This window comes from Myotis yumanensis, unplaced genomic scaffold (assembly GCF_028538775.1).
Source record: "Myotis yumanensis isolate MYYU_CA2020_CCGP unplaced genomic scaffold, mMyoYum1.0.hap1 SCAF_6, whole genome shotgun sequence".
Taxonomy (NCBI): Eukaryota; Metazoa; Chordata; class Mammalia; order Chiroptera; family Vespertilionidae; genus Myotis; species Myotis yumanensis.
Window position 1 is genome coordinate 97,625,500 of NW_027223757.1, and position 27,568 is coordinate 97,653,067.

Genomic DNA, 27,568 nt, shown 5'->3' on the forward strand with positions numbered 1-27,568 from the left:
AAGGCAGTCCAAACACAACCATTTCAAAAGGTAGTGGCATCCTGCTGCTTTTCTCAATACCTCTTTTTAAAATGGCACTGAGCCACGCAAGTCAGAACTACCCTGAGAAACCTAAACACTTGCATTATGACCTTATTCCAGGTCCCCTTCTCCACTCCACTCCCAGCCCATGCTACCACTGCGGCTCCACCTCCAAGCTTGGACAGGTCCCCACACCAAGGTGATCTTTTTGAAAAACCAGTTTAATCTGATGCTGACCTGCCTGAAAGTCTCCTAAGGCTTCTGTCTTTTCTTAAAATTTTGCCTGGACTACTCTCCCACCTCACCCCGATTGTCCTTCAGAGCTGGCCCCAGGGGTCATCTCCCAAGGTTCCCTTTATCACATACTCCCCTTCTTCACATCTCACTTTTTTCCCCATAAAATATTTTCATTAATTTCAAAGAGGAAGGGAAAGGGAGAGACAGATACACCAATGATGAGAATCATTGATGGGCTGCCTCTTGCATGCCCCACACTGGGGACTGAACCCACAACCAGGGCATGTGCCCTGACTAGGAATTGAACTGAGGGTGACCTCCTGGTTCACAGCTCGATGCTCAACCACTGAGCCACCCTGGCCAGGCATGTCTTGCTTTACAGCACTATTAGCAGGTCTAACATACACAGTTGTGACCCTTTGGTAAACATGTCTCCCCCTGCGGGTTTCCAATTCATTGGTTTCAGCTCAGGGATTTCTGTTGCCGAGTGCACTGCCTGGCCCAGAGGCACTCCAGTTGCCGGACACCGCTGTCACCACCACCCCGCAGGCAGAGCAATAGCTTCCCCATTACTCCGACACCTGGCTGTGCTCCCCTCCCACAAAACCGAACCCATGAATGTAACGCGGCCGGTCGTTTGAGGGGCCCCCCGGCCAGGAGGGAACCTAAGCGCTGCCTTCTCCATGCCCACCTATGAAGCAAGCCAACACAGGTCTCAAGGACAGCCCCCCGCGCCTCCGGGATGACCACAGCCCAGGATTCAGGAAGAGACTGGTTTCCACTGCATTTATTACTAATGTAAAAAACGTTAAAAAGAAACAAAATTCATTTTCAGTTCTCCAGCAGTTCTCACCCTCCCTCTTGTCCACACAACTCCTGACCCGTCCTCAGGGCCAGTTCAAGACTGAGTCTGCTCATTGCCGTTTTCACAGAAAACAACCGGCAGCAGGGACGAAGGTGGGGAGAGGGCGGCAGGACTGTCCAGGTGGAGATCACAGAATTCACACGGAGGCCTGGCCTCCCAGGGACTGGGCTAAGGAACACGGCTGTGGAGGAAGAGGGTGGGCCCACCAGAGGCTTAGCGCACACCTCATGGGCCCAGGTCAGACCCAGAAAAAGTGACCCCAGAAGAACGGGAGGCCAGGGAGGCAGTCTCGCGGGGAGTTCCCAGTGCTCCCTGTTGGGGTGGGGGGAGCCGAGAGGCACCCAGAGCCTCACTGGTTTTGGCAGAAACTCTAGTGTGGAGAAGCCACAGACAGGCCACGGACACTGAGAAAGGCACAGCGATCACAGCCACGCGGCTGACGGCGAAGCTACGGGATCCAAGAGCAGGCGAGCGGCCTTCCAGGAGGGACTGTCTGTCATCCAAACTTGACCCCAGGCCAGACAACCTGGGAGTTCCTCAGAGCAGCTGCCAACAGGGGCAGGGTTCGCACATGGGGGACTTGAGACAAGCAGCCAGAGGGTGGGAGGAAACTGCTCCAGGCTCCGGACTCAGGCAGCAGCGGGCTGCTGGACAGTTGCACAAGAGGCAGCACCCAGTGCGTCTCCTGCTCCGCAGTCAGTGGCGAGGGGAGAGGACCCAGGACGCAGCCGAGGGAGCAGAGATGGGGGCCTGAAGGCGAGGCTCTGGAGGCTGGATCAGCAGAAAGAGCGCCCACCTCACCCCAGTGATGAAACACAACTCTGAACCCCAAATCGGGGAGGTGACGGAGGGCGGTGGGAAATACATGGCCGCTAGGTCACGAGGGCTCCCTCCAGCTCCGCCGGGAAGGCAGGCTCACAGAGGAGGTCCGTTGACGCCCGGGTGGTAGAAGGCACAGAGGTCCTCATATCGACAGTGCCCTTTTTTGGCAAAGTGTCGGCAGACTGGGCGGTTAGATTTGTCTGTGAACAAGTGAAAACAAGGCAATTTAAAGCGTGAGAAAGCAAACAATGTAACAGAAAGGAGGGCGGTCAGACCTCCTGCTCTCCGTCCTTCCCAGGCACTCTGGAAGGGTAGTCTTTCTCCTGGAGAAAAACATTCAGAGCGACTCCCACTTCAGAAGGACCAGGCAAGAGTCCTGGTCGCCCTGAGTGCTGGGGACCCGATGTATACAGGCATTAACAAGTGACCTCACCTTCCATAACCTGGGGTTCATCCTCGAGGGGGCAGGTCTTCTTGACAAGCGACCAGCTTTTGAGCCTTCGAGGATGTCTCTGTTCTTCGTGAAAGCCTCCCCTGGGGGGACTACCTTGGTCTGGCGCAGGAAAAGGAGGCTCAGCACTGACCGCCCACCAACTGCGACCATATGGGCGAGACCTGGGGCCGAAGCCTCCCCACACTGGGCCTCTGCTGCGGGGAGGAGGCGGGAGGCTGAGCAGTGGTGGGATCATCAGTCCCCTTGATCCCGGGCGACCTCTGCGAAGAGCTAGACAGAGAGAACCACGGAAAGGTGATCAATGGCCAACCTAATCCGAAGACGCCGATTTTTAAAAATCGAAGTACATTATACACACACACACAAAATACACCAATTGCAAGTGCACAACTCAATTATCACCAAAGACCCAAGTAAACACTTGTTTCCACCGCCCAGGTGAAGGGATAGAACCTCAACTCTCCAGAAGTCACCCCCCGTGGGCTCCAATTTGGGCTGTAACTGAAATTGCTGCTATGTACATTTTTATACATGTCTTTGTTAACATGTATGCATTTCTGTTGAGTATATACCTGGCAGAGGTATTACTGGGTCCTAGAGTATATGTATGCTCAAGTTTAATAGAGTCAAACTTTCTCCAAAGTGGTTGTATCAGTTTATACCCCCACCAGCAGTTCTTGACAACACCGGGTATTATCAATCTTTTTCATTTTTGGCATCTGCTGAGTGTGAAAAGTTTTTTCGTGTTAAAATGTGTAACATAAAACCTGCCATCTTACTTTTAAGTGTACATCTCAGTAGTGTTAAGTAAATTCACGATTGTGAAACCGATCTCCAGAACTTTTTTTCACCTTGCAAAACTGAAACTCTATAGCTACTAAACTCCCAGCCCTGGCAACCACCTTTCTACTTTGTGTCTATGAATTTAACTGCTTCAGACACCTTATATCAGAGCAATCATATAGTATTCGTCTTTGTGTGACTGGCTTATTACATTTAGCATAATGGCCTCAAGATCCGTCCATGCTGGATCTTACAGGATTTTACTTTTGGGGCCACGGTATGAATGTACCACATTTCGTTTCAGCTGTCAGCAGACACTTGGGTTGCTTCCATCTCTTGGCTATTGTAGATGGTGCTGCTATGAACATGGGTGTGCAAGTATCTCTTCAAGATCCTGCTTTCCAGAAGTGGAACTGCTGGATCATGTGGTGGTTCTATTTTAAAATTTGTTTTAAAATATATTTTCATTGAATTCAGAGATGAAGGGAGTGGGAGATAGAAACATCAATGAGAGAATCATCGATTGGCTGCCTCCTGCACCCGCCCCAACTGGGGATCAAGCCCGCAACCCAGACATGTGCCCTGACCAGGAATGCAATCATGACCTCCTGGTTCACAGGTCAGCGCTCAACCACTGAGCCACCCCAGCGGGGCATATTTTTAGTTTTTTGAGCAATCTCCATATTGTTTTCCATAGTGGCTACACCATTTTACAATCCCACTAACAGCGCTTTAGCATTTCAATGTCAAAGCGGCATGTTTTTATCTTGCATTTACTTGTCAACTAATGATGTTACTGTGCACATGTTTCTGGCCGTTTAGATTTTGGTTTTAATGAGGTGGCTATTCAGTCCTTTGCCCACTTTTCCGACAGGTTGTCCCGAAGAGTTCTTTATGTTCTAGATATGAGTGCTTTATTGGTCACAGTTATTGCAAGCAACTCCTACTGTTCTCATTTCTTTTTTTAAAAAAATATATTTTATTGATTTTTTACAGAGAGGAAGGGAGAGGGGCAGAGAGTTAGAAACATCGATGAGAGAGAAACATCGATCAGCTGCCTCCTGCACACTCCCCACTGGGGATGTGCCTGCAACCAAGGTACATGCCCTTGACCGGAATTGACCTGGGACCCTTGAGTCCGCAGGCCGACGCTCTATCCACTGAGCCAAACCGGTCAAGGCTGTTCTCATTTCTCAATGGTGTCATTTGATTAACAGAAGTTTATATTTGCTAATGTGGTACCGTTTACAAATCTTTCCTTTATGGTCAATATGTGTTTCCTGTGTAAGAATGCTTATCTATTCTAAGACCGAGAGATTTATTTCCTAGAATTATTTCTTTACCTTTTACACTTAGATCGAGATTCCACTTGGAATCGATGTTTGTATGTGGTATGAACAGGTCAAATTTCATCTTCCCCATGAATACCAATTACTCCAGTCTCATTTGCTGGAAAGACCACTATTTCAGTTCCATCTTCATCGTAAATGAAGTGTCCACAGATGCGTGGGCCGATGGGGCCCAATGCTGTTCTGTTGACTTACACGCCTATCCTCGCGCCACCACCAACCACATCGTAACTAGCGAAGAGCGAGCCTTGCCCTCCCACGTCAGGACTGGCTTTGCCATCTCTACCTCGATCCTTTGCATCGCCATACAATAATGCCGAATTCTTACTTCCACAGAGAAAAGGTATTGTAACTGGGAATGCACGGAGTCTATAACATTTGAGTTTTCCCATCCGTGAATACACAAAATCTCTTCACTTGGGTCCTGAATCCCGACCTTTTGGGTTTAGCCCCTCCCTCGCTCCCTTCTCCAGGACCTAATCAGAGGCCTGGGCCCCCTCCTCCTCACCTGACTTGGGGTCACCAGGCTTTCCATTGGCCATGGGGGGAGGGCCCAGAAGGCTGGGTGGTCCTGAGAGTAGACACAAACATGTGGTCATTATAATGAGCTAAGGGGCTGACAACCTGCTCTTAGTTTTTCGTGGTATTCTTCATTTTTCAATCCAACCAGTAAAACCGGGGAATTCGTAGCAGTGTTAGGAGTTTTCACCCCACCTATGTGCTCTTTGCTCTGCAAAAGTTTTCGGGATCCACAAAAAGGGGAGACTCGGCCCAGGGGGACGATGCGGAGGGATTCCTGGTGCTCTCTCCCCGCACACGCAGGCACGCTCGCCCACACCCCGCGTCCGGCCACAGGGGCCGCCGGCCACCGCACCCCGCACCCTCTCCAGCCGCCCCTCCCGGCCTCCGGCAGGTCGCGGTCGGCCTGAAGCTGGGCGTCCGGGCAGAGCACGCCTCGGGCTCCGCGGAGGCCCTGCACGCCGGCCCGGCGCGGCGCCCTCTCCGTCCGCCGAGCCCTCGCGCCGCCGGCGCCGCTCCCGGCTCCTCACCCGCAGGCCGCCCGTCGCCTTCGTCCCCAGCCTCCTCCCGCTCGGGCACCTGCGGCGGCGGCGGCAGCGGCAGCGGAGTCGGCTTCTTCCGTTTCGGCATCGTGGCGGCGGCGGGGCCGGGAGCGCGGCTTCTGTTTCCGCTTCCGGGGCGGCGGCGCCCCGTGGAGTTTCCGGGAGGCGGTGGGAGCCTTTGTGCGGTTTCTCACGTCACCCTCCCCGCGCCGCCGCCCCCGCCGCGCTCGCGAAGGCCCGGCCTCCTGCCCCGCAGGACGCCCACCGCTCCTCGGCGCGGCCCGGGCTCTCGCGCTCCGCCCGAGGGCTGTCGCATCCGCAGGTCGCACATCCGGCCCCGGTTACTATGGTAACAAGAGGCACCACGGCGTGACCTCTGACCTCCCTCCCGAGCCGGTCACCGGGCTTCCCTCCTCGCCGGCGCTGAGGACCGGGGCGGCTCCTCCTCGCCCTCCGCCAGGAACCGGGTCGGCGGGGCGCCCCCAGGTGCGCGGCGGCTGCTCCCCGGCGCGCCGGGCGGTGCGGACGAGCGTTCCCCCTCCGAGCGCGCGGTGGTAGCGCCCGTGACGAAGGGCGCGAGCCTCCCACGCGCGCCGCCTCCTTGCCGCCGCCGCGCCCTCTCGGTGCCGCGGCCTCCCACGTGCTGGGACCCCCCACCTTCGCGCCTCGCTCCGGGAGGGAGTGACTCTCCTCCGCACCCGCCGCCGCCAGCCCGGCTGCGGAGCTCCCCGGCGGCCCGCCCGCCGACGTCACCGCCCGGCCCCGCCCCTTCGAGGGTCCCGGGCCCGCGGCCGGCCGCCCGGGGAGGGGAGTCGGTGGAGGCGGCGGGAGCTGGGCGGCGGGCGCGGGCCATGCCGAGGAAGAAGCCCTTCAGCGTGAAGCAGAAGAAGAAGCAGCTGCAGGACAAGCGGGAGCGGAAGCGAGGTCAGCGCGGGGCGCGGAGGGGCGGGCGCGGGCTCCCGCACCCCGGGAGGAGGGGTGTGCCCGCCGCACCTCGGGGGCCTGGGGCGGGTGGCGGCCGCGCGCCCACGCGCGTGGGAGACTGCGGAGCGCATGTCTGCGCCCCAGCACCCCCACATGAGCGGGAGGGGGATGGAGAGTGGGGGAGGGAACCCGCCCTCCTGCTGGGGCGGGCGCCGTCCTCCAAGAGGCCGGAGGAGGGACTGCCCCCGCCCCTCCGCGAGGGCCCCGAGCAGGGCGGCCGGGAGCGGGCCGCAGGAGCGGGTGCGGTGCGGGAGCCGGGACGACCAGGGAGGCGGCCCCGCGTCACCGCTCCTCCCGCAGGCCTTCAAGATGGGCTGCGGTCCAGCTCCAACAGCCGCAGCGGCAGCCGGGAGCGGCGCGAGGAGCAGACCGACACTTCGGACGGCGAGTCCGTGACCCAGCAGATCCGTAGGCTCAACCAGCAGCCTCCCCAGGGGCTGGGCCCGCGAGGCTTTGACCCAAATCGGTGAGCGGGCCTGCCCCACCGACCGGAAGTCAGGGCCTGGAATCGAGGTGGTGGGGCTGGGGTGCCCCGGTGTCCCGGGCCGTTCCCTTCGGAGGGCTGGAAAGAGGCGGGCTTTTAGAAAGGTGCGGATATTGCGTGAGAGGGGCCTGGGGAGGGCCCACTCGGGGAGGGGGAGGAGGCCACCGGGCCTGGGGGGAGCTTGGCGAAGGCGTCTGCCCTGGAGTGGAGTTTGTGACCACAGGGTTGCGATGGGTGCCATGTCCCTGTCCCGTAGATACCGACTGCATTTTGAACGGGACAGCCGGGAGGAGGTGGAGAAGAGAAAGAGAGCGGCCCGGGAGCAAGTGCTACAGCCCGTCAGCGCCGAGATGCTGGAGCTGGACATCCAGGAGGTCTACCAGCCCGGCTCCGGTGAGGGGAGCTCAGCACCTGTTGGGGACGGGCGCTGGGCTGGGGGAGTGTGAGGAGGCGGAGCTGACTGAGGAAGGAGGGTCTGGGGTGCACCTGGAACTCCTCACACTCGCTGGGCCTTGCTTGGTTTTGCAGTGCTGGACTTCCCCCGGCGCCCCCCTTGGCGCTATGAGATGTCCAAGGAGCAGCTAATGAGCCAGGAGGAGCGGAGCTTCCAGGAGTATCTTGGGAAGATTCATGGGGCTTACACCTCAGAGAAGCTCAGCTACTTTGAGCACAATCTGGAGGTGTGAATGGAGCGGGACAGGAGTGGGCATGGTGACTCAGGGTAAATGGTCAGGCGTCGGGCAGGAAAGGGGCTCCGGGCTCCGATTCTTTAACACCGACTTTCTCTTTCCAGACGTGGAGGCAGCTGTGGCGAGTGTTGGAGATGTCTGACATCGTCCTGCTCATCACCGATGTCCGGCATCCAGTGAGTACGGGGATGCGCTGGGCCAGCGGGAGGAGGGAAGATCTCCTGGGGCCAGGGCAGAGGCAGGAGCTGGGAGACAGGCCTCCTCCTTCCTCTGCAGGCTCCTGCCTTGTGCTGATGTCTGTAGCCAGAGACTCGGTTCTTTATTCGCCAGGGCCACAGCCTGTCCCTTCTCCCCTGGCCAACTGACTCCTCTCCATCACCCTGTTTCCCAGCCCAGCAGAACTAAACCAATAGAAAGTCCCAGAGTGGAGACCCCGGGATGTCATGAGGCAGCTGGGGGCTCCCATGCCCTGCCCCTCAGTGAGCGCAGGACTCACCTGGAATGCTGGGTGGTGGCTAAGCCCCTCGACGCTGCTGACGGCCGTGTGAACCTGTGGTCCTGCAGTGGGAGAGGGAGGCCCGGGAGGGAACTGTGGGTGGAGGCCCGTAGCAGCCTGTGCACACTCCCACACAAGTGCACGGGTAGACTTAACCCCTGCTTTGTCTCTGTAGTTCGGTTTGGCTGGTTTACCCTTAGTCCCAGAATCCGCTACCACCAGGGTCTTGTCTCAAGCTGTGTCTGCTAGAGGCAGAGAACTTTGGGTTGACCTGGCATTGCTCATCCTCTTACCAACCTCATCCTCTTATCAACCCTGTCCCAGGTTGTGAATTTCCCGCCAGCACTGTACGAGTATGTGACTGGAGAGCTTGGGCTGGCCCTGGTGCTGGTGCTGAACAAGGTGGATCTGGCCCCGCCGGCTCTCGTGGTTGCCTGGAAGCATTATTTCCACCAACACTTTCCCCAGCTCCACATCGTCCTTTTCACCTCTTTCCCTCGGGACCCTCGCATCCCACAGGACCATAGTGGCGGTGAGTGGGCAGTGAGGAGGGCAGCAGGGGAGGTGGGGTGGCAGGGGACAAAGAGGAGAACGGAGCTTGTTGACAAGGGGGTACCTGATTTTGGCCCTGAGGATGCTGGCAGAGGTGCGATGTGCCCCCCTTTTGTACCCTTGGATCGCAGTGTTGAAGAAGAGTCGGAGGCGGGGGAGAGGATGGGCTCGGGCCCTGGGGCCGGAGCAGCTGCTGAGAGCCTGTGAAGCCATCACTGCGGGGAAAGGTGGGTGAGACCCCAGGCCCCGAGTGAAGCCAGCCCTGTATTGTAGACATAGGCGAGGCCCGGGAGGCATGGAGAGTGACTTGTTGGGACTAGAGAAGCAGCAGGTAGGCAGGAGAAGCTGCTGCCTTCGGGCTTCCCAGGACTTTCAGGAAACTGGACTGAGGGATGCATGTGACTCCAGGGGGGTCAGTGCAGGCTGGGGAGAGCCGGTCTGTGCAGCCTGTCCCTGTCCAGCTCGAGGGCATCAGTTCCCGGCTGTGTGGACTCGGCCCTAGGGAGAGCCCTCTCCGTCTTCTTCCTGAGCAGTGGACTTGAGCAGCTGGCGGGAAAAGATTGCCCGAGACGTGGCTGGGGCCGCCTGGGGCAGTGCCTCGGGGGAAGATGAGGAGGAGGATGACGGGCCCGCGGTCCTGGTGGAGCAGCAGACTGACTCGGCAATGGAGCCAGCCGGCCCCACCCAAGAGCGCTACAAGGACGGGGTGGTGACCATCGGCTGTGTGGGTGAGGAAGTGGTGGTCGCACAGGGTGGGCTGGACACTTGGGAAGGAGGGAAGCGACCGGGTCCCTGGGCTCCTGGGTCTCAGGACGCCGCCGGCGTGAAGTTCCACCTCGTCTCAGTGGCTACAGGTGTCGAGCAAGTACTCACCCTGAGTCTCAGGGGCTTTGGTTTTTCAAATGATGACAGCGATACCCGAGTCAGAATGGGTGGGAGGAGTGCAGGGAGGACAGAGAGCCTGACAAAGCCTGGCAGATGGTGACGATAAGAATAATTGTTAAACTGTAGCGTGTGTCCGGTCTCACTGCCTGGCCCTGTTCTGAGTGACTTATGTGTGTGACCTGTTTCAGTTGTGGTTAACTAGTCGGTAGTAAGAGCTTAGCAAATGTTGGTTTCTTCCTGCGTCTTAACCCGCGAGGTCTGTTGTCAGGGAGACTCCCCGTAGTGCAGAGATTTGTCTGCTCGTGGTGGGGACAGCGGAGTGTCCAAGTAGGCGCAGGGCCCTTTAATTCTGGTGGGAGAGGGGAGAGGTGACTTTGGCAAAGTCGTGGTACTAGAACCAAAAGGGCCCGGCCTAGAAGTCAGGGGTGGCCCAGTGGTTGGCTCCTGCAGTGCCCCCGCCTTTCTGTCAGTCTCTGGTTTGTCTTAGGGAAGCCTCCCCACTGCTGACTGCCTGGCTTCCCCTAGGAGGCCCTGTGCCCTCTCTCGGGCCTGGGCACAGACTTGCCTGTGTGGGGGGTGGCAGGGCGAGCAGCTGCTGGGACACAGGCAGCCCTGAGTTTGGATTCCCTTCAGCTCCGTTCATTCGTCCGCTCCTGAGCGGGAGGTGCCAGGTGCTGGCGCAGGGGGTGCGGCATGGGAATGGCAGAAACACCCCTACCTTCACCGAGCTTGTTGCTGGTGAATCCATCGAGCAGGCATCTGAAAAGATGTTATTTAGGGACAATAGAAAGGATAGAGAGCGACTTAAAGAGGAGGTCCCCGAGAGACTGAGGGCCCAGGCTGATGGAGGAGCGGCTGTGGAGTGGGAGGGGCCTTCCAGGCTGCGAGCGAGCGAGCGAGCGAGAGGCCTGCGGTGGGGCCAGCGAGGGGACGAGCAGTGAAGCCAGGAAGGTGGGCCAGGCCTGAAGGACTGTAGCTAAGAAGGCGTTTGGGTTTATTCCCGTCTGATGAGAAGCCAGCGGGCTGTGCCCAGGAGCTGCCTGGATTGTAAGTGTGGGCAGGCAGCAGGCCGCAGAGGTGGGCTCCAGGTGGTGTACTGTGCCGTCGGGAATACTGAGACAGGAAGATGGGAGAGGAACAGACTGGAGGGGCTGCAGAGGGAAGGGGATTCAGACATTAATTTTGAGATTAAAAACATACGTCCCTAGTGGAGATATTGACTAGGTAGTGGGTATGTGAGCCTGCGGTCTAGGGAAGAGGACGAGATTTGAATTTGGGGGAGATTCAAGTTGGGAGCCAGAGGTGGGTATGCCTGGTACTTAGAATCCTTGGTGGGGGGAGATGTGGGAGAAGTGGTAGGTGCGGAGGTGGGCAAAGGAGGAGCAGGGAGCCCCCATGCCAAATGAGCCATGTGTTGGAGAGGGAAGGAGGGCTCGCTGTGCCACGTGTTGCTAAGTCAAGTGAGCGGAGAGCAGAGACCTGCTCAGCGACCTGGCATGTGAACGAGTGGTTTCTGTGAGGGGAGGAGAGAAAGCCCGGCTGGGCGGCCGGCGGGAGAAGGAACAGTGGCATGGCGGAGCCTGACAGTGCTATGAGCCAGGAGCCAGACAGTCTTCATGTTCAGGCGTCCATTCGTGTCAAGTTGAAAAGCTGAAATTGAGCTGCATGGTTCAGGGATACACAGGTCATAACGCTGAAAGGAAGTGTAGGCCGGGAGTCCCTTCCAGCGCAGGGTCAGGCTCACGCAGGGTGGAGGGCTGTGATCAGGAGGGGCTGGGGCTCCGGGGTGAGCATCACACTCTGGGCCAGAAGGGTGAGGGGTTCATCTGGCACATGTGTATTGTACACATTTTTGTGTAACAGTTTTTCTTTCCTTTTTAAAAAATATATGTTTTTTTGATTTCAAAGAGGCAGAGGGGAGAGAGATATAGAAACATCAATGATGAGAGAATCAGTGATTGGCTGCTCCCCGCATACCTCCTAGTGGGGATCAAGCCCACAACCTGGGCGTGTGCCCTTGACCAGAATCGAACCCAGGACCCTCAGTCCACAGGCCAACACTATTCACTGAGCCAAACCAGCTAGGGCTGTTAGAGTTTTTTTCAAAGTATAAGAGGAAGTTTACCTAGAAAGTCACAGAGGTAGAAGGAGGGAGCCATGGAAGAAATGGGCTCAGGAAACAAGTTACAGAAGCAAACGAAGGGCCTTGGAGCTCAGAGGAGAGAGAGAGAGATAAGGGAGGAGAGTGCGTTTTACAGTTTATAGTCATGAGGAGGACGGCATGAGGAGGTGGTGACCAAAGGAGACCAGTCTTTGAAGGAGTTTCACTATAAAGGGGCAGAGAAATGGCTGTGGGTGCTGCCAGCGGAGGGTGGTTTGTGCCTCCCTCCCGTGGAAAGGAGCGCCTGCTGGTGGAGGTGGCGCAGCTGCCAGCAGCAGGTGCTGAGTGGACAGTGCGTTTGACAGGATTGGGGTTTTGCCAGGTGAGTAAGGTGGAGGGGAGAGCGGACCAGGGAGTTCAGGGTCTGGACAGGGACAGGCTGTGAGTGGGATCCTAGAGTCGGAGTTGGGGAAGAGGACATGAGGAATGAGATGGAGGAGTCAGGGTGGGTGACCTGGAAAGATGGGGTCAGGTCGGAGAGGAAGGCTGGCCGCTGAGAGCTTGAAGTGACTGGCTCCAGGGTGTGGCCACGGGGTTGGGGCTGAGGTGGGGTGTAGGAAACAGCCTTCGGAAGGGACATGTGCACTGAGGCCCGCATGCGAGCAGGTCTGTGCAGGTCCTGGGGGGCCCACTGCAGGCTTCTGGGAGGAGGCGATCCGGCCAGCGCAGCGCCCGGCGCGGTCGTGCTTGTTCTCGTGGCCGCTCTGAGGGGAGGTGTCTGCTGTAGGAGGGACAAGGTTGAGTGAATGGCCTGGAGGTCACAAAGCCAGGGAGTGGAGGGCGGGATCGGCCCCACAGCCCTGGTGGCTCCCTTCCTGCCTGAGCTACCCGTGCAGCGCCCACCTCCCCCCAGGGGAAGGAGCTGCCAGGTGCTACTTGCCTTGCTTTCCTCAGGGTTCCCCAATGTGGGAAAGTCCTCACTGATCAACGGGCTGGTGGGGCGGAAGGTCGTGAGCGTCTCCAGAACCCCGGGCCACACGCGGTACTTTCAGACCTACTTTCTGACCCCCTCCGTGAAGCTCTGTGACTGCCCGGGCCTCATCTTCCCCTCCCTTCTGCCCAGGCAGCTGCAGGTACGCGGGCAGAGGGGGCAGCGGGAGGCGGGTGATCCAGGCTGGTGCTGAGGCTCATGCTCCACAGGTTCTGGCAGGGATCTACCCCATCGCCCAGATCCAGGAGCCCTACACTGCTGTGGGCTACCTGGCCGCCCGGGTCCCCGTGCAGGCCCTGCTCCACCTGCGCCACCCGGAGGCCGAGGACCCCGTGGCCGAGCACCCCTGGTGTGCCTGGGACATCTGTGAAGGTGGGTTCCGGGGACCTGGCTCCTCCCCTGGTCTTTTGCCCTGCCCTGTCCCCACTCCTCTCCTCAGAGGTTCTGCCATTCACCCAGCTCCTGGCCACCCCAGATTTCTGTCACAGGGGCAGCCAGATCTCTGACCTGGCATATTCTGGGAAAACTGGAAAGATGTGTTAGGCCGTGGGGTTCATGAGCTTCCCTCCCCACCACTCTTTTCTCCCTTTAGCCTGGGCAGAGAAACGTGGCTACAAGACAGCTAAGGCGGCGCGGAACGATGTGTACAGAGCGGCCAACAGTCTCCTGAGGCTGGCGCTGGACGGCCGCCTCAGCCTGTGCTTCCACCCGCCGGGCTACCTGGAGCAGAAAGGTCGCTGCCAGTGTACCCCCACCTGCTGTAGTGTAGGCAATGGGGGTGGTGGCACTCGGCCGGGCACACCTGGGTCTGCACCTGTCGGCCAGCTCTGCGTGACTGCCTCTGAGGCCGTTCTCTCATCTGCAGAACCCGGGTGTCAGTTGCCCCCAGCAAGGTGGTGCCCAAAACTGGAGTTAATGTGTGCAGAGCTGTGCAGTGCCCAGCACATGGGAGGTGGGATGGATGCATGCATGCATGCCAGCAGCTACAGAAATTCTTGTTATTCTTAGTCTTTGCCTCTTCCCCATCTTCCTCTGGCTTTAGCCTCTTGTTGAAAACTCCCCTCTGTTCTTTTTCTTGTTCTGGTTCCGCAGGCACCTGGGAGTCCCATCCAGAGACCACGGAGCTGGTGGTTTTGCAGGGTAGGGTGGGGCCAGCAGGTGATGAGGAGGAAGAGGAGGAGGAGGAAGAAGAAGAGCTGAGCAGCTCCTGTGAGGAGGAGGGAGAGGAGGACCGAGATGCGGATGAGGAGGGGGAAGGGGATGAGGACACCCCAACCTCAGTTCCAGGGTCCAGCCTGGCCTCTCGAAACCCTTACACCATGCTGGGTGAGGATGAGTGCTGAGCCAGGCGCTCTCCCTCCCAGTGTCTGCTTTTGGACTGACCCGGGGTGTCCCCTCTGCCACCCCAGCTGTGAATAAAGATTGTCTGCTTTGTAGCCCTTTCCCCAGATGGCCTCAGGTGGGCACACTGCCCGAGACGGACGGACAGCGGTGGGAGGCTTCTCTCTGCGAAGGAAAAATTCTCTTAGGAGTCAAGTCAGTGGGTGTGAGGCCACTGCCACGCACCTCAGGAATGCCATGGTCCCCATGGGAGCGCAGGGCTCTTCAGCTTCTGAGGCCTGGTCTGAGTTCAACCCCTTTAGGAGATCGTGTCATCCCTCTCAGGTGTGAGCAGCAGCCTGTGTGCCCCCTGCTGCCAGACCTGGGTTCTACCAGGAGCTTCTGGGAGAGAAGCAGCAAGAAGTGTCACTACTGATGTCTCCAAGTGAGAATTTTACAGGATTTATTCAAATTCCGCGAGTATTTATGGAGCGTGGACTGTGTCCGGCTGGGCTAAGCACCCAGCGTGTAACGATGCACAGACGGGCCTGCCTGGCCTTGGCAGCCTGGCCGTGGCACACCGTGCTCGGGCAGCCACGTTCCTAGGTTAAGAAGGGTGTATAGTGTTCTCCAAATTCTTGGGGCTCATACAGTATAATTCTAGAATTTCCTGTTGAAAATATTTAGTTAAGACTAAATGCTTGTGAAAATGCTGATTAAATGTGTCCAAGTAGAGTCTTCATCACTGGACAACAAATAGCGTGCACATTTGTGATTTGAGCAGACTGACCTTCTAAGTCAGTGGTTCTCAACCTGTGGGTCGCGACCCCTGAAAATACATCCTGCATATCAGATATTTATATGACGATTCATAACAGCAACATTACAGTTATGAAGTAGCAACGAAAATAATTTTATGGTTGGGGGTCACCACAACATGAGGAACTGTATTAAACGGTCGCGGCATTAGGAAGGTTGAGAACCACGTGTGCAGTGTTGTTCAGAAGCCCGTGCACTAAGGATGGATGAGGTTCAGAGGGCGGGGCCCCGGACGAGCCTCCTGAATCCCATCTTTCCTGGTTGGGGTGCAGCCGCAGTGTGCAGTGCAGGGTGAGCTGTGTGACCGGGCCTGTGCCTCAGCAGCGATCGGCTGTCCTGAGGTGGCATGGAAGGCTTTGTTGTAGGTCTCCCTTGTCAAGTGAGCAGCTGGACTTCTGGACTTCACTTGTGGAGAAAAGGGCGAGTGGGCTGTTTCCTTGGTGACAGTGTTGTCTGGGTTGGGTTGGAGCAAAAGTGCTGCTTGCCAGGTCAGCCATCAGGTCGGGGTGTGGGTAAGGGGCTGTGCCATGTTCCCTTCTCCACTGAAGCACCCCATCCAGGGTCTGGATCACTGGGTAGCAATGGAGCAAAAGAGCCTGAGGTGTTGGGGCCACACAGTCCCTCAAGCGCAGCCCTTCATCGGTCCCAGTAATGGTAAGTCCTGGGGCTCGTGCTGCAGCGCCAGCTTTAGCGTGAGTTTGTGAACGTGCCTGAAGGCTGCCCAAAAAGTGCTGTAAGAAACGTCCAGGTGAAGAGGAAACCTGCCTGGCTTCCATTTGGGGCTCTTGAACCTCAGGGCTGGGCCTTCCAATGGAACGAAAGTGTCCCACCTCTGTTTCCTCAGGGTCTCGGAGGCTCCGGGAAGGCCTTGCTGCTGGAGGTCATCTCAGAACATGGGGGCAGGGGTGTCGCCAGCGGCTTTGCCTTCTGTCTCAGGCGTGTCAACAGGCATGGAGAGTCAGGTGGGACGGAGATCTGGGGCCTGGAGCTGACGGGAGGGCTGAGGAAGGGGGATTCAGTGGTGAAACCAGGAAGCAGGCGACTAACCTCCTGAGGGGCCTGACTGCTTGGGAGCACTAGGAAAAGGACCGCCTTAGCCACAGACGGGCCTGGGAGGGGAGGGTGAGTCACACCCCAGCACCAGCGCCTGAGGTTGAAGTGGGAACTTACTGAAAGGGACAAAAGCCGGGGGGCTCACACTCCTCCACTGCGAATGCCCCGAGCCTGTCCCCACACCCCCTTTGCCTGCGGCACGTCCACTGTGGGGAGACTTGACCAGGGAGCTCTGGGGTTCTGGTACTTCCACAGCTTCTGGCCACTCTTGATGGAGAGAAGCCAGTCCATTTCATTTATGCTGGGATTCCATTTGGACTTGGAGCAAGTTCCTTCCAAACTTCTCTCTCCAGACCTAGCTCTAGTCCTGTTTCTGAGACAAAGTGGCATGTGTGGTCCAGAGTAGTTCCTCGTTTCTTATCATCACTGATACAACCAACAAAAATTGGTTGAGCCCTAGCTGGATAGAGCATCGGCCTGTGGACTGAAGAGTTACTGGCTCGATCCCCAGTTGGGAGCATGCAAGAGGCAGCTGATCAATGATTCTCATTATTGTTTCTATCTCTTTCCCTCTCTCTTCCTCTCTGAAATCAATAAAAAAAAAAATGGTTGATAACAATATATGTCAGACATGTCAAGTTCTGGGGCAAAAAACTTGAATAAGGCATGGACCTCAAGGAGTGGAATAGCCAGACACCAGTAATGATAATAATTTTATAGCACTCTGTAAATTAGAAAAGAACTCCCATGTGTGCACTAAACTGCCATGCTTAGTGAGGTAGGCAGATCATTATCCTCCCGGGATCACTCACCCCCTGGATATTTGTCGAGCAGTCTCTGCCTGCCATTTGCTGCTAAGTGTGGTGCACAACGGTCCTTACGGAGCTCACAAGTAAGCAGACAGCTTCCACCGTGGTACAAGTGCCCTGGGGAGGGTGGTGCAGGGTCCTAGGGGGCAGCACTGGCTTCATAAAGGAGGGGCCTTGGGATGCTGATGAGGGAAGAGAGGACAGAGCTGGGAGCTAGACGTGTGCGCAAGGTCTGTATGGCTGGGAAAAGGCAGTGTTTATGAATTGCTATGGGGACACCCACCCAACGGACAGCCACGCCAGTTTTGGTGAGCCAGGTGCAAGCTGAGGCTGACGACTGAGCTGGAGGTAGCTGGGCATTGAGGGGAAGAGCATTCCAGAGGGGACAGCAAAGGTCCAGGAACAAGCCCAGGACGACTGGCACACTAGCGTGTCCGGCGTGTCCGGGCAGAGGGTCCAATGGAGATGCTGGGGGAGATGGAGTGGGAGGGGCAGGCTGGGCCAGCTCTTGCTAGGCCTTGCCAGCCATGCTACAGATGCAGGCTTTATCCAGAGGAACACTGGAGAACCTTAAACCTAAGGAGAAATTTGTGCCTTAGAATCTAAGGCTTAGATCACTCTGGTTGCATTGTGGAGACGGGTTTGGAAAGGGGAGAGATCAGAAGCTTTTGCAGCAATCCCAGGAAAAGACTAGAAACCAGAACCAGAGGTCACGGCAGATGGAGAGAAGAGGAATCAGTAGTTTTATAGGTACTTAGGAGGTAGGGTTGACAGGTCTTGGGCATTGTTTTTTGTTTTGTTGTTGTTAGTCCTCACCTGAGGATATTTTTCCCCATTGATTTTTAGGGTAGAAGGCGGGTGGGGGGAGAGAGAAACAGAAACATGGATGTGAAAGAGATACATTGATTGGTCGCCTCCTGCATGTGCTACACCGGGGCAGGGATCAAACCTGCAACTCAGGTACATGCCCTTGACTGAGAGTCAAACCTTCGGCCTGTTGGCCTTCGGGCTGTTGGCCAGGGCAGTGGGCACTGTTTTGCTGTGTAGGTGACGGAGAAGGACAAGTCAAGTGTGCACCCCATTTTTCCAACTCTGCAACGGTGGGTGGTGGGCCGTTTCCTGAGATGGTTTATGCAAGTAGAGGTTGGGGGATGAGAGGTGGTGACTGAGGACAGGGATTTGGGGTCATTAACGTATAGGTAAGAGGAGGAGAGTAACATCATCCACCGGAAGTGTGTAACATGAGAAGAGCTGAAGAAAGCGGAGAACACAGGAAGGGCAGGGAAAGGAGCCAGACAGGACAAACCTAGGGAAGTGTGAGAGCCGGGGAGCAGGGAGGAAAGGTGGCCTGCTGAGGAGCAGTGGCATGATTATCCACTGGATTTGGCAACAGTGAGCCTTCATGATCTTGGTGGGTCAGTTGCATTGGACAAATGAGATCAGAAGCCCTAGATGTCAGGGGATTGAGGAATATGGCCAAAGGAAGTGGAGGTAGAGGAGGAAATGTTACAATTTTCAAGTTTGGCTATGTTTGCAACAAAAGAAAAATGGAGGAGAACATAGATGGAATTGATAAATTAATTTTTTATATATGAAGTTGGGAGTGTTTTAACAAACTTCAACAAACAAAAGCCTAGGACCAGACAGCTTCACAGAGAAATTCTACCAAACATTAAAAAAATCAGTACCTATCCTTGAACAATTTTTATTCCAAAAACTTGAGGAAGGCATGCTTCCAAACTCATTCTATATGGCCAACATTACTCTGATACCAAAACCAGACAAGGACACTGCAAGAAAAGGAGTACAGGCCAATATTTCTGATGACCATAGATACCAAAATTCCCAGCAAAATACTGAATTCAATAGCATATTAAAAGGATTATGCACCATAATCAAATGGAATTTATACCAGGGATGCAAGGGTGGTTCAACATTCACAAAACAATGTGATTCATCCCATCAACCAAACCAAGAATAAAACTCATAATTATCTCAATGAGGCATAAAAACACTTGACAAAATTCAACATCCATTTATGATGAAAAAAAGACCCCCACCACACCTCAAAATGGGTATAGAAACATTATATTGGAAATCAGCGAGCTGAACAGAGGATGCCTTAGTAAGCCAAATTTGGAGTCTTTATTACACCAGCGGTCTCATAGGAGTTGTCTCTCAAAGTGTGAGCCCTGCAACATTGAGGAAGCTTTCCCTTTATACCCTCCTGGTTTCTTTGTCTCCTAAACATGGGGCTTCCAGACCTTTTACAGGCTTTACAAAGAACCCTATGTACTGGGAGATATTTTGCAGGAAGCTTGTAGCCTTGAGCACAGCACAATTCAGTAACCTTGAGCACAACACAATTCAGATAACTAAAAGACACCTGACATGGGAGTAACCAGGGACAGACTAGACCAGGGGTGGGCAACCTTTTTGTGAGTGCGTGCCAAAACCAGCAAAATCTCTGACTCAAAATTCTTCTGCGTGCCAACCCTAATTTTTTGAGAACATGTTTCGCCTACTTGATATCTCTTAAGGTGTACATATGTGAAGAACCTTGAAGAAATAATAAAATTCATTCGAGTGACAAAAACACAATATATGATGATGAAAAATACATTTATTTTTTAATGTATACATGTACACTGATAGTCCGACAGAAAACTTTATGACTCCATTTGATATTATCACTGGGACTTTTGCTGCTGTATCACTGATGACAGAGATTTTTACATCAGGTTTAGATTTTGTGACCTTCAGAGATATGCATGAGCTACTACTTTCATCCGTCAGGCTACTCCTATTACGAGACTTAACAAAATTCATCACTGAGAACAAAGATTCACAAGCGTATGTGGATGAAAACATGGAGAGTAATGCTGTTGTAAAGTTTTTTAAACAAAAAATTTTCTGGAATGGCATTCCAAGTCCTCAATAGTTCGTTTTCGACTCCTCTCTGGTACTCCTGTCTCTAATCGCTTTTTTTCAATGTTTTCCAAGTCAACTCTAAGGTCAATAAATTTCTGCTTCCAAATTGAGTTACTCTGAAATTCAATCAACTGCATTTCAAAGTCAGCCATGTGTATCCATGAAAACATTTGTAAGTTTAGTTCCTCCAGTTTCATGCAGTCTGGAAACCTCATGAATTTTGCTGTCTCTTCCAGTTCTCTGAATTTCGCAAATCTTGAGAAGAGCTGCTCAATAGTTGACTCGATGATGTTTAAAAACAGCTTTTGAAGGCTTTGACAGTCTGTTCTGTCATCTTTTGGGAAGTCTTTGATGTGCCTCTTGAGGTTTGGGAAATATCTAAATCTCTCACCATCCACATCCCTCTTAAAGACTTCCAGTTTCTTTTCAAAAGCCTTTATGTAACCAAACATAACATCAAGTGTCTTGCCAGTTCCTTGTAATTTAACATTTAAGTCATTCAAATGTTCACAAAAATTGTAAATGAAAGATCATAAGAGAGGGTTTCATGTAGCAGCAAAAGTTACTGGCCTAGGTGAAGCTGTGCTGAGCCATCTGGAGCAAAAGTGGTTTCTGCTCCCAATTTGGCTAAAGGGTCTCTGCCCATTGCAGCGGTTCTCAACCTGTGGGTTGCGACCCCTTTGGCAGTCAAATGACCCTTTCACAGGGGTCACCTAAGACCATCCTGCATATCAGATATTTACATTACGATTCATAACAGTAGCAACATTACAGTTATGAAGTAGCAACGAAAATAATTTTATGGTTGGGTCACAACATGAGGAACTGTATTTAAAGGGCCAGAAGGTTGAGAACCACTGCATTAGAGGACTGGGCAATCAGGAATTCATGAACCACCTGGTGGCCGCCCAACTGACATCAGCGGAGGCGGCAGAACGGTCTGCAGCTTGTGGTCCCGGTAGCTCCAATAATGGTGACTTCCTGTCCTGGGAGGGGAGCTACCTTCTGAGTAACTACCCAGTGCTCTGCCGCTATATCAATCATAAAGTTCACAGTCTGGCCCCCGATTTTCATTTCGACCATCGGCTCATGGGGGCCCAGTTGGAAAAAGCCCAGTCTGTCCTAGTCAGAGTCAGCTGTTGCCAGTCTGATGAGGTCTGCCTCAGGCGGCTCTGGCCGATATCGGCTGGGTGGTTTGGATGGCCTTGCCAGCTTCTTCTGGCCTGCTACTAAACCTTACTCTGTCTCTTCTTACACACGCAGAACTGGACCCAAGGCGGCAAGGTTTGAGCAATTTTAAAATTCCTTAACATACATTCTAAGACAGTCAAGTTTGAGGAGGAGCTATTACCCATGTTGCAGGGAGGGACCGGGTTGCCTCCTCTTTAAAAAAATACCTGAATAAAAGAACTAATCAAAATAAGCCTTATTTTCTAACTTCATTTGTCCTTGGGTGTGGACAGCAAATGACACGAATCAGATTGACATGATCTATTTAACCTCTGTTTAGGGAGGCTAAATGCAAATCATTTACTCCCAAGTGTCCTTGGTTTAGGGAAGACAGGATTTAAGGATTTAGGGAAGACAGAATTTCTGCTCAGTTTCCCTATTCTACTTGTCCCAGCTTACTGGCCTCTCATCCATTCAACTTTCTTTCAACATTTCTCTTTACCTTCCTCCATTACACCAAAGCCATACTTTCCAGTCAGTTAGAACTCTTAGCCTTAATTTTAGGTGACATGTAAATAATTAACATTCCTCAGATTAGCAATACATTCATATTTTTTAAGAGACACAAACAGAAATTTCACTAGCTAAACAATTTTAAACAAACAACAAAGACACATATTTAAACAATAAAGACAGGTAACATTCCCCATTAAAAACTTTGAATCACCACGGAAACTTGGGAGAGGTTTTGAAAGGTTTTTTTTTTTTTTTTTTTAAAAACACAACAAAACAAAACCAAAAACACAAAACAAAACAGAAACAAACATAAAAACACTTTTACACCGGCACGTACCACATTTACACCAAATCAGTTTCAATTGTGCAGAGATACAGAACAAGCCCCTGAACAGAGGCAGTAGAAAACTGCCTAGGAACACTTCTTTTCTACCTTTTTTTTAAAAAAAGACAGGCCAGACTCAAACCCTTAGCCAATCCGAGTTTTGACTTCCCTCCCAGAAGTCCCAGGGACGGTGAATACCGTCTAGAAGCCATTCCTCCAGAAACAGGACAAGTCCCTAGTAAACAAACACAGACAGAAATCCTCACTAAGTGGGCTGATTCCTCCGTGACAGAGAGAAAATGTCTCTGAGAAAACCAACTCAACTGCGCTGCCCGAGACCTTCGCAGACCACCCTCAGCAAATCAAACGCTTTAACCAGATGAGCAAACAGAAAATCAAAGTAGCTTTTGCTTTCACACAGACCAGTTAATCACAGATAATTACGCCAAGACAAACATCCGTACTCACACTCTCTCAGACTAGCCCAGACTGGAGCTGAGCAGATAATGCCCAACTCCCCAGGTGGGCATTGGGGCACTCCGGCACCCACGCCCCAGACCAGAATTCTCGACTGACGTCTCGGTGAGAACCTACCGGAGGAGCTAAGGCTGCGTCCAGCCCCGCTTCTCAGTAGTAAATTGGCTAGTCCCACACACACACACACACACACACACACACACGCACACACAAACAAACAGAAGAGTGAACCCATAATTCCTTACTGGAATCTGAAGTCACTCACCTCCGGAGTCCTGATTCCTGATTTACCTGATGAAGTCCTATGACTTCTGGGGAGGTGATCAAGCTCCCCCTTCCACTCACTGGGAGTGGGCCTGACTGACTGACTGGGGCCCCTACCTTACCGATTCTCCAGATGCTGGCCGGGTCCTGGGCTGAGGTCCGGGAGCGCCTGGAGTTCCCCCTGGGTCAATTCTGCTAAAATCAGCAGCGGGAGCCTTCCGGAGACCTGTCCCGCGCCCCTGGGTCCCAAACCCCGTCCACTCACCGAAGGCTAAACAAGGCCAAAACACGGTTAGCTTTCCAGTCAGGGAACCATATGTTGCAGAAGACCAAAGAAATACCAAGCACGCTTCCTAGAGAAAGGGAGGGACCCCGTTTATTAACACTAGTGGACTCCGGGAATAATTTCCAAATCAGAGTGAGTAACACGCAGAAGGCTTCGCTTTTTATAACCTTCTGGGGGCTTTGTTTTGCAGATATGGTTCCGCCCCCTTTCCTGGGCTTACAGGAAGGCCCCCAGGTGTCAATGATCTGTCCTGGGGCCAGCGATAACGACCCCCCCCCTCTACCCCAGGGCAGTGCATTGTTCAGTTTTTATGGCCTGACATGCCTTGCAAGACCAGTTTCCTCCTCAATCACACACACATCACACACACACACATCACACACACACACACATCACACACACACATCACACACACGCACACATCACACACACACACACACATCACACACACACACACACCACACACACACATCACACACACACACATCACACACACACACACATCACACACACACACACACACATCACACACATACGCACACACAAAGCATTATAAAAGAAGGAAGTCTTGCCTGGCTAGAGTGGCTCAGTTGGTTGAGTGCCTTCCTGTGCACCAAAAGGTTGCAGGTTCAATCCCTGGTCAGGGCACATACCCGTGTTGCAGGTTCAGTCCCCAGGTGGGGCATGTATAGAAGGCAACTGATTGATGTCTCTCTCCCCCACCCCTTTCTCTCTCTAAGCATGTCCTAGGGTGAGGATTTATTTTTATTTTATTTTATTTTTTTTGGAGGTGGGAATTTTTAAAAAAATTTTTTTATTGCTTAAAGTATTACAAAGGGTATTACACATGTGTCCTTTTTTCCCCTGCCCTTGACAATCCCCTGGCCTCCCCTACCCCCCAGTGTCTTATGTCCATTGGTTATGCTTATATGCATGCATACAAGTCCTTCGGTTGATCTCTTACCCCCCTCCCTCCTGTCCCCCAACCCTCCCCCGGCCTTCCCGCTGCAGTTTGACAATCTGTTTGAGGCAGTTCTGCCTCTGTATCTATTATTGTTCAAAAGTTTATAATGGTCTTTATTATCCATGAATGAGTGAGATCATGTGGTATTTTTCCTTCATTGACTGGCTTATTTCATTTAGCATAATGCTCTCCAGTTCCATCCATGCCGTTGCAAATGGTAAGAGTTCCTTCTTTTTTACAGCAGCATAGTATTCCATCGTGTCCATGTACCACAGTTTTCTAATCCATTCATCTACTGATGGGCACTTAGGCTGTTTCCAGATCTTAGCTATAGTGAATTGTGCTGCTATGAACATATGGGTGCATATATCCTTTCTGATTGGTGTTTCTGGTTTCTTGGGATATATTCCTAGAAGTGGGATCACAGGGTCAAATGGGAGTTCCATTTTTTGTTTTTTGAGGAAACTCCATACTGTCTTCCATAGTGGCTGCACCAGTCTGCATTCCCACCAGCAGTGCACGAGGGTTCCTTTTTCTCCACATCCTCTCCAGCACTTGTCGTTTGTTGATTTGTTGATAGGGTGAGGATTTAAAAAAAGGAATGACACATATAAGCATAATCAATGGATGTAGACCAGTGGTTCTCAACCTTCCTAATGCTAGGACCCTTTAATACAGTTCCTCATGTTGTGGTGACCCCCAATTTCATTGTTACAAGTTGAACATAATTAAAGCATAGTGATTAATAACAAAAACAATATGTAATTATATATGTGTTTTCCGATGGTCTTAGGCAACACCTGTGAAAGGGTCATTCAACCCCCCAAGGGGTCGCGACCCACAGGTTGAGAACCGCTTATGTAGACAATAGTGGGGTGAAGACCTGTGCTGGGGGGTGAGAAAGGGCTGGGAGAGGTCAGTGGGGGAAAAAGAAGACATATATAGTACTTTCAACAATAAAGATTTTAAAAAATGAATTAATTTAAGAAAAGAATGAAATCATGCCATTTGTGATAATGTAGATGGATCTAGAGGGTATTATGCTAAGTGAGATTTTAGGCAGAGAAAGATAAATACTTCATGGTTTCACTTATATCTGAAATATAAAACAAATGAACAGACTCATAAAAACATAGACCAAATGGAGGGGGTGTAAAAATGGGTAAACAGGTAAAGGGAACATAGTCAAAACATTGTGATAAGTTTGCATGGTGACAATTGATTACTAGAATGAGTGGGGTGATCACATCGTAAGGTATAAAAATGTCAAATATTGTAAACCTAAAACTAATATAACCAATAGAATATTATATATAGACTATACTTAAATAAGAAAAAAATTGAAGGGCACATGTGTGGATGAAATTGAATGATGATTAAACTGGAAAAAATGCCTGCTGAGGTAAAAAAGGGTAGTATACAAGTTGGGAGGAGATAGAGTTAATTGCAATCTAGATTCTTTCTCTCTTTTCTCCACAGTAATACTAGATTTATTTTTTCATAGTCTGATAAAATTTTGAAAATAAACTTCTCACTTTGTGGTCTATTTTTGTTTTGTTTTGTACATTTCATTATAGGGTACATAAAGAGAATATTTTGTGGGTCTTTCTATATGTTATATTTCTGACTTATTGCTGGTTTGTTCAGTAACTCAGATGCCCTAAGCTTATAAATAATGAATGTAAAAATTCAACTAGCGAGTGCCACGGTGGGCCCGGCTTGGGCCGGACGGGCTGGGTCGGGGCTGCGGCTGGGGCGCTCGCGCCGGGTGCCGGGTGCCGGGCGTTGGGGCCGTTGGCCGAGCGAGGCGAACCGCGAGGCGGACCGGGGCCGCGCGTCCCGCCCGAGGGCGGCTCTGGCTGAGGGCGGAGGGGCGGGCTGAGCGCCCGGGGCAGCGGCTGAAGCGGGGCGGCGGGGGCCGCTGCCCCGGGAGAGCCGGCCGCGATGCTGGCTGGCGGGAAACCTGGTGGAGGAGTTCGAGATGAAGGAGGACGAGCCGTGGTACCACCACCAGGACCTCCAGCAAGATCTCCAACTTGCTGCTGAGCTTGGGAAGACGTTACTGGATCGGAACAGAGCCGGCGGCTTCTCTTCAGCAGATGTACACAGCCAATCGGGAGCAGTCACAGGAAACTGGTACCTGACCAGGCAGGTGGAGCTCCTGGCGGATGAAGGAGCAGCATGCGAAGGTTTATGAGCAGCTGGATGTCTCTGCAAGAAACAAATCAAAAGCTTGTTGCTGACAGCAAGGCCTCACAGCAGAAGATTCTGAGCAATGGCTCTGTCTGTCCCTCACAGCCCGACTGAGACAATCGAATGCCTGCAAGCCGACATCGATCACCTCCAGGGCCAAGTGGAGGAGCTGAAGTCATCTGGCCAAGGGAGAAGGAGCCAGGGGAAGCGTGGCCAAAAGTCGGCACCCAGCTTCTCGGGTCGAAAGAGCTGTGTGACTCACGCCAGCACTGTGTATGACCACGTGTTTGCAGAAAAGGTCACTTCCTTGCCAAGTCAGCCAAGCCCCGACGACGAAGAAAACAAGCATTTGGAGAAGGCAGTGAGGACGCTGCAGGCCCAGCTGAGCCTGGAGCGGCAGAGGCGGGGGCCTTGGAGGAGGAGTACGGGCTTGTGCTGAAGGAGAACAAGGAGCTGGAGCAGCAGCTGGGGGCCACTGGCGCCTACCAGGCCCGGGCGCTGGAGCTGGAGGCTGAGGAGGCTGAAATGCGGCGGGTGCTGCAGTCGGAGCGTCCCTTCGTGAATGGGGTCGAAAAGCTGGTACCCGAGTCCCTGTTTGTCCCTTTCAAAGAGCCTGGCCAGAGCCTGCTGGAGGAGATGCTGCTGACGGTGCCCGAGGCCCAGCGGAGGCCCCTCAAGCGCAGCAGCAGTGAGGCGGTGCTCAGCAGCTTGGCCGGCGGTGACATCGTGAAGGGCCACGAGGAGACCTGCATCCGGAGGGCCAAGGCTGTGAAGCAGAGGGGTGTGTCCCTGCTGCAGAAAGTGGACACACAGTATAGCGCCCTGAAGGCCAAGTACGAGGAGCTGCTGAAGAAGTGCCAACAGCAGGAGGGGGACTCACTGTCCCACAAGGCTGTGCAGACTGCCAGGGCTCCAGCCAGGGACCCAGCTTCCAGGGACCCACCCGCTGCTGGTGCCCCCGAGCCTGCTGGGTCCCCCACCAGCACACCACCTCCCGAATACAAAGCACTCTTTGAGGAGATCTTCAGCTGCATCCAGAAGACGAAGCAGGAGATTGACGAGCAGAGAATGAAATATCGCTCTCTCCCCTCCCCTTAATGGGGCCTCCAGCTCCCCTGCTCATTTCCTATCTCCCTTCACCCTTCTCCCACTCAGACATGTTTGTAGACCCCAAAGCCTGAAGTTGCTCACTACTTTGCTGACTCAGCAAGTGTGTATACAGTGAGGAAAGAGGATGGCTCCTGGTATCAGTTTCCTAACCCAGGTGCCTTCAGGCCCCGCAGTAAGCCCCTCCCATGACAAACTGGCCTCTGGCCGGCGCTGACTAGGCTGCCATTCTGAGAAGCCCCGAAGCAGTGGGGGCAGAGCGGTGCTCCTGGAGAGGTAGGCCTGGAGCCTCCATAGGGTGTACTTATATACACAGTGCCTGCTACACTGGGAAAGGGCCGGGGAAACCGAGCTAAGGCGATCCCTGCTGCCTCCTGGCTTAACGTCTCAAAAATGTGGAAGTCAACCACCAACCTGAACTGTTCCCAAGCACTGTTGGATACTGTGAATTCATGAAGACCATTTAGGAGAAAGTAGGGGTCTAATCCAAAGAAACAGTATTAACCGTTACTCCACACCTTAGAGTTTCCTTTGCTACCAGTCGAACTGTGACAGGTAAT

General features: G+C 53.4%; 2 protein-coding genes and 1 pseudogene across 3 annotated transcripts; 2 read left to right on the forward strand and 1 right to left on the reverse strand.

The window, feature by feature from the left end:
* Positions 1-1,030: 1,030 nt before the first annotated feature.
* PRR3 (proline rich 3) lies at positions 1,031-6,085 on the reverse strand. Of its 2 annotated transcripts, XM_070419027.1 has the most exons (4): positions 5,581-6,085; positions 5,040-5,102; positions 2,379-2,669; positions 1,031-2,145 (listed from the first exon to the last, which is right to left on the reverse strand). In XM_070419027.1, the coding sequence occupies exons 1-4, from the start codon at positions 5,678-5,680 to the stop codon at positions 2,039-2,041; spliced, it is 561 nt and encodes a 186-aa protein (XP_070275128.1). In that variant the 5' UTR covers positions 5,681-6,085; the 3' UTR covers positions 1,031-2,038. The 2 variants fall into 2 exon arrangements, with proteins under 2 accessions (XP_070275128.1, XP_070275129.1); XM_070419028.1 differs by lacking the exon at positions 5,040-5,102 and having other exon boundaries at positions 5,581-6,082.
* Positions 6,086-6,142: 57 nt separating this feature from the next.
* Positions 6,143-14,210, forward strand: GNL1 (G protein nucleolar 1 (putative)). Its single transcript, XM_070419026.1, has 12 exons — positions 6,143-6,516; positions 6,877-7,042; positions 7,317-7,453; positions 7,589-7,740; positions 7,854-7,925; positions 8,570-8,777; positions 8,929-9,024; positions 9,331-9,525; positions 12,738-12,916; positions 12,984-13,146; positions 13,367-13,507; positions 13,867-14,210. The coding sequence occupies exons 1-12, from the start codon at positions 6,444-6,446 to the stop codon at positions 14,115-14,117; spliced, it is 1,833 nt and encodes a 610-aa protein (XP_070275127.1). The 5' UTR covers positions 6,143-6,443; the 3' UTR covers positions 14,118-14,210.
* Positions 14,211-25,665: 11,455 nt separating this feature from the next.
* On the forward strand, positions 25,666-27,231 carry LOC139012754 (cerebellar degeneration-related protein 2 pseudogene; annotated as a pseudogene).
* The last annotated feature ends 337 nt before the right edge of the window (positions 27,232-27,568 follow it).

Excerpts from the sequence above, each read along its gene's own strand:
- PRR3 (XM_070419027.1), bottom strand. The coding sequence starts at position 5,680 with ATGCCGAAACGGAAGAAGCCGACTCCGCTGCCGCTGCCGCCGCCGCCG. Across the intron at positions 5,103-5,580 it reads AGGCGACGGGCGGCCTGCGG|GACCACCCAGCCTTCTGGGC; the intron begins GTGAGGAGCCGG and ends GTCTACTCTCAG. Across the intron at positions 2,146-2,378 it reads TGAACCCCAGGTTATGGAAG|ACAAATCTAACCGCCCAGTC; the intron begins GTGAGGTCACTT and ends ACTTGTTCACAG.
- GNL1 (XM_070419026.1), top strand. The coding sequence starts at position 6,444 with ATGCCGAGGAAGAAGCCCTTCAGCGTGAAGCAGAAGAAGAAGCAGCTG. Across the intron at positions 7,454-7,588 it reads GGTCTACCAGCCCGGCTCCG|TGCTGGACTTCCCCCGGCGC; the intron begins GTGAGGGGAGCT and ends TTGGTTTTGCAG. Across the intron at positions 12,917-12,983 it reads TTCTGCCCAGGCAGCTGCAG|GTTCTGGCAGGGATCTACCC; the intron begins GTACGCGGGCAG and ends CATGCTCCACAG.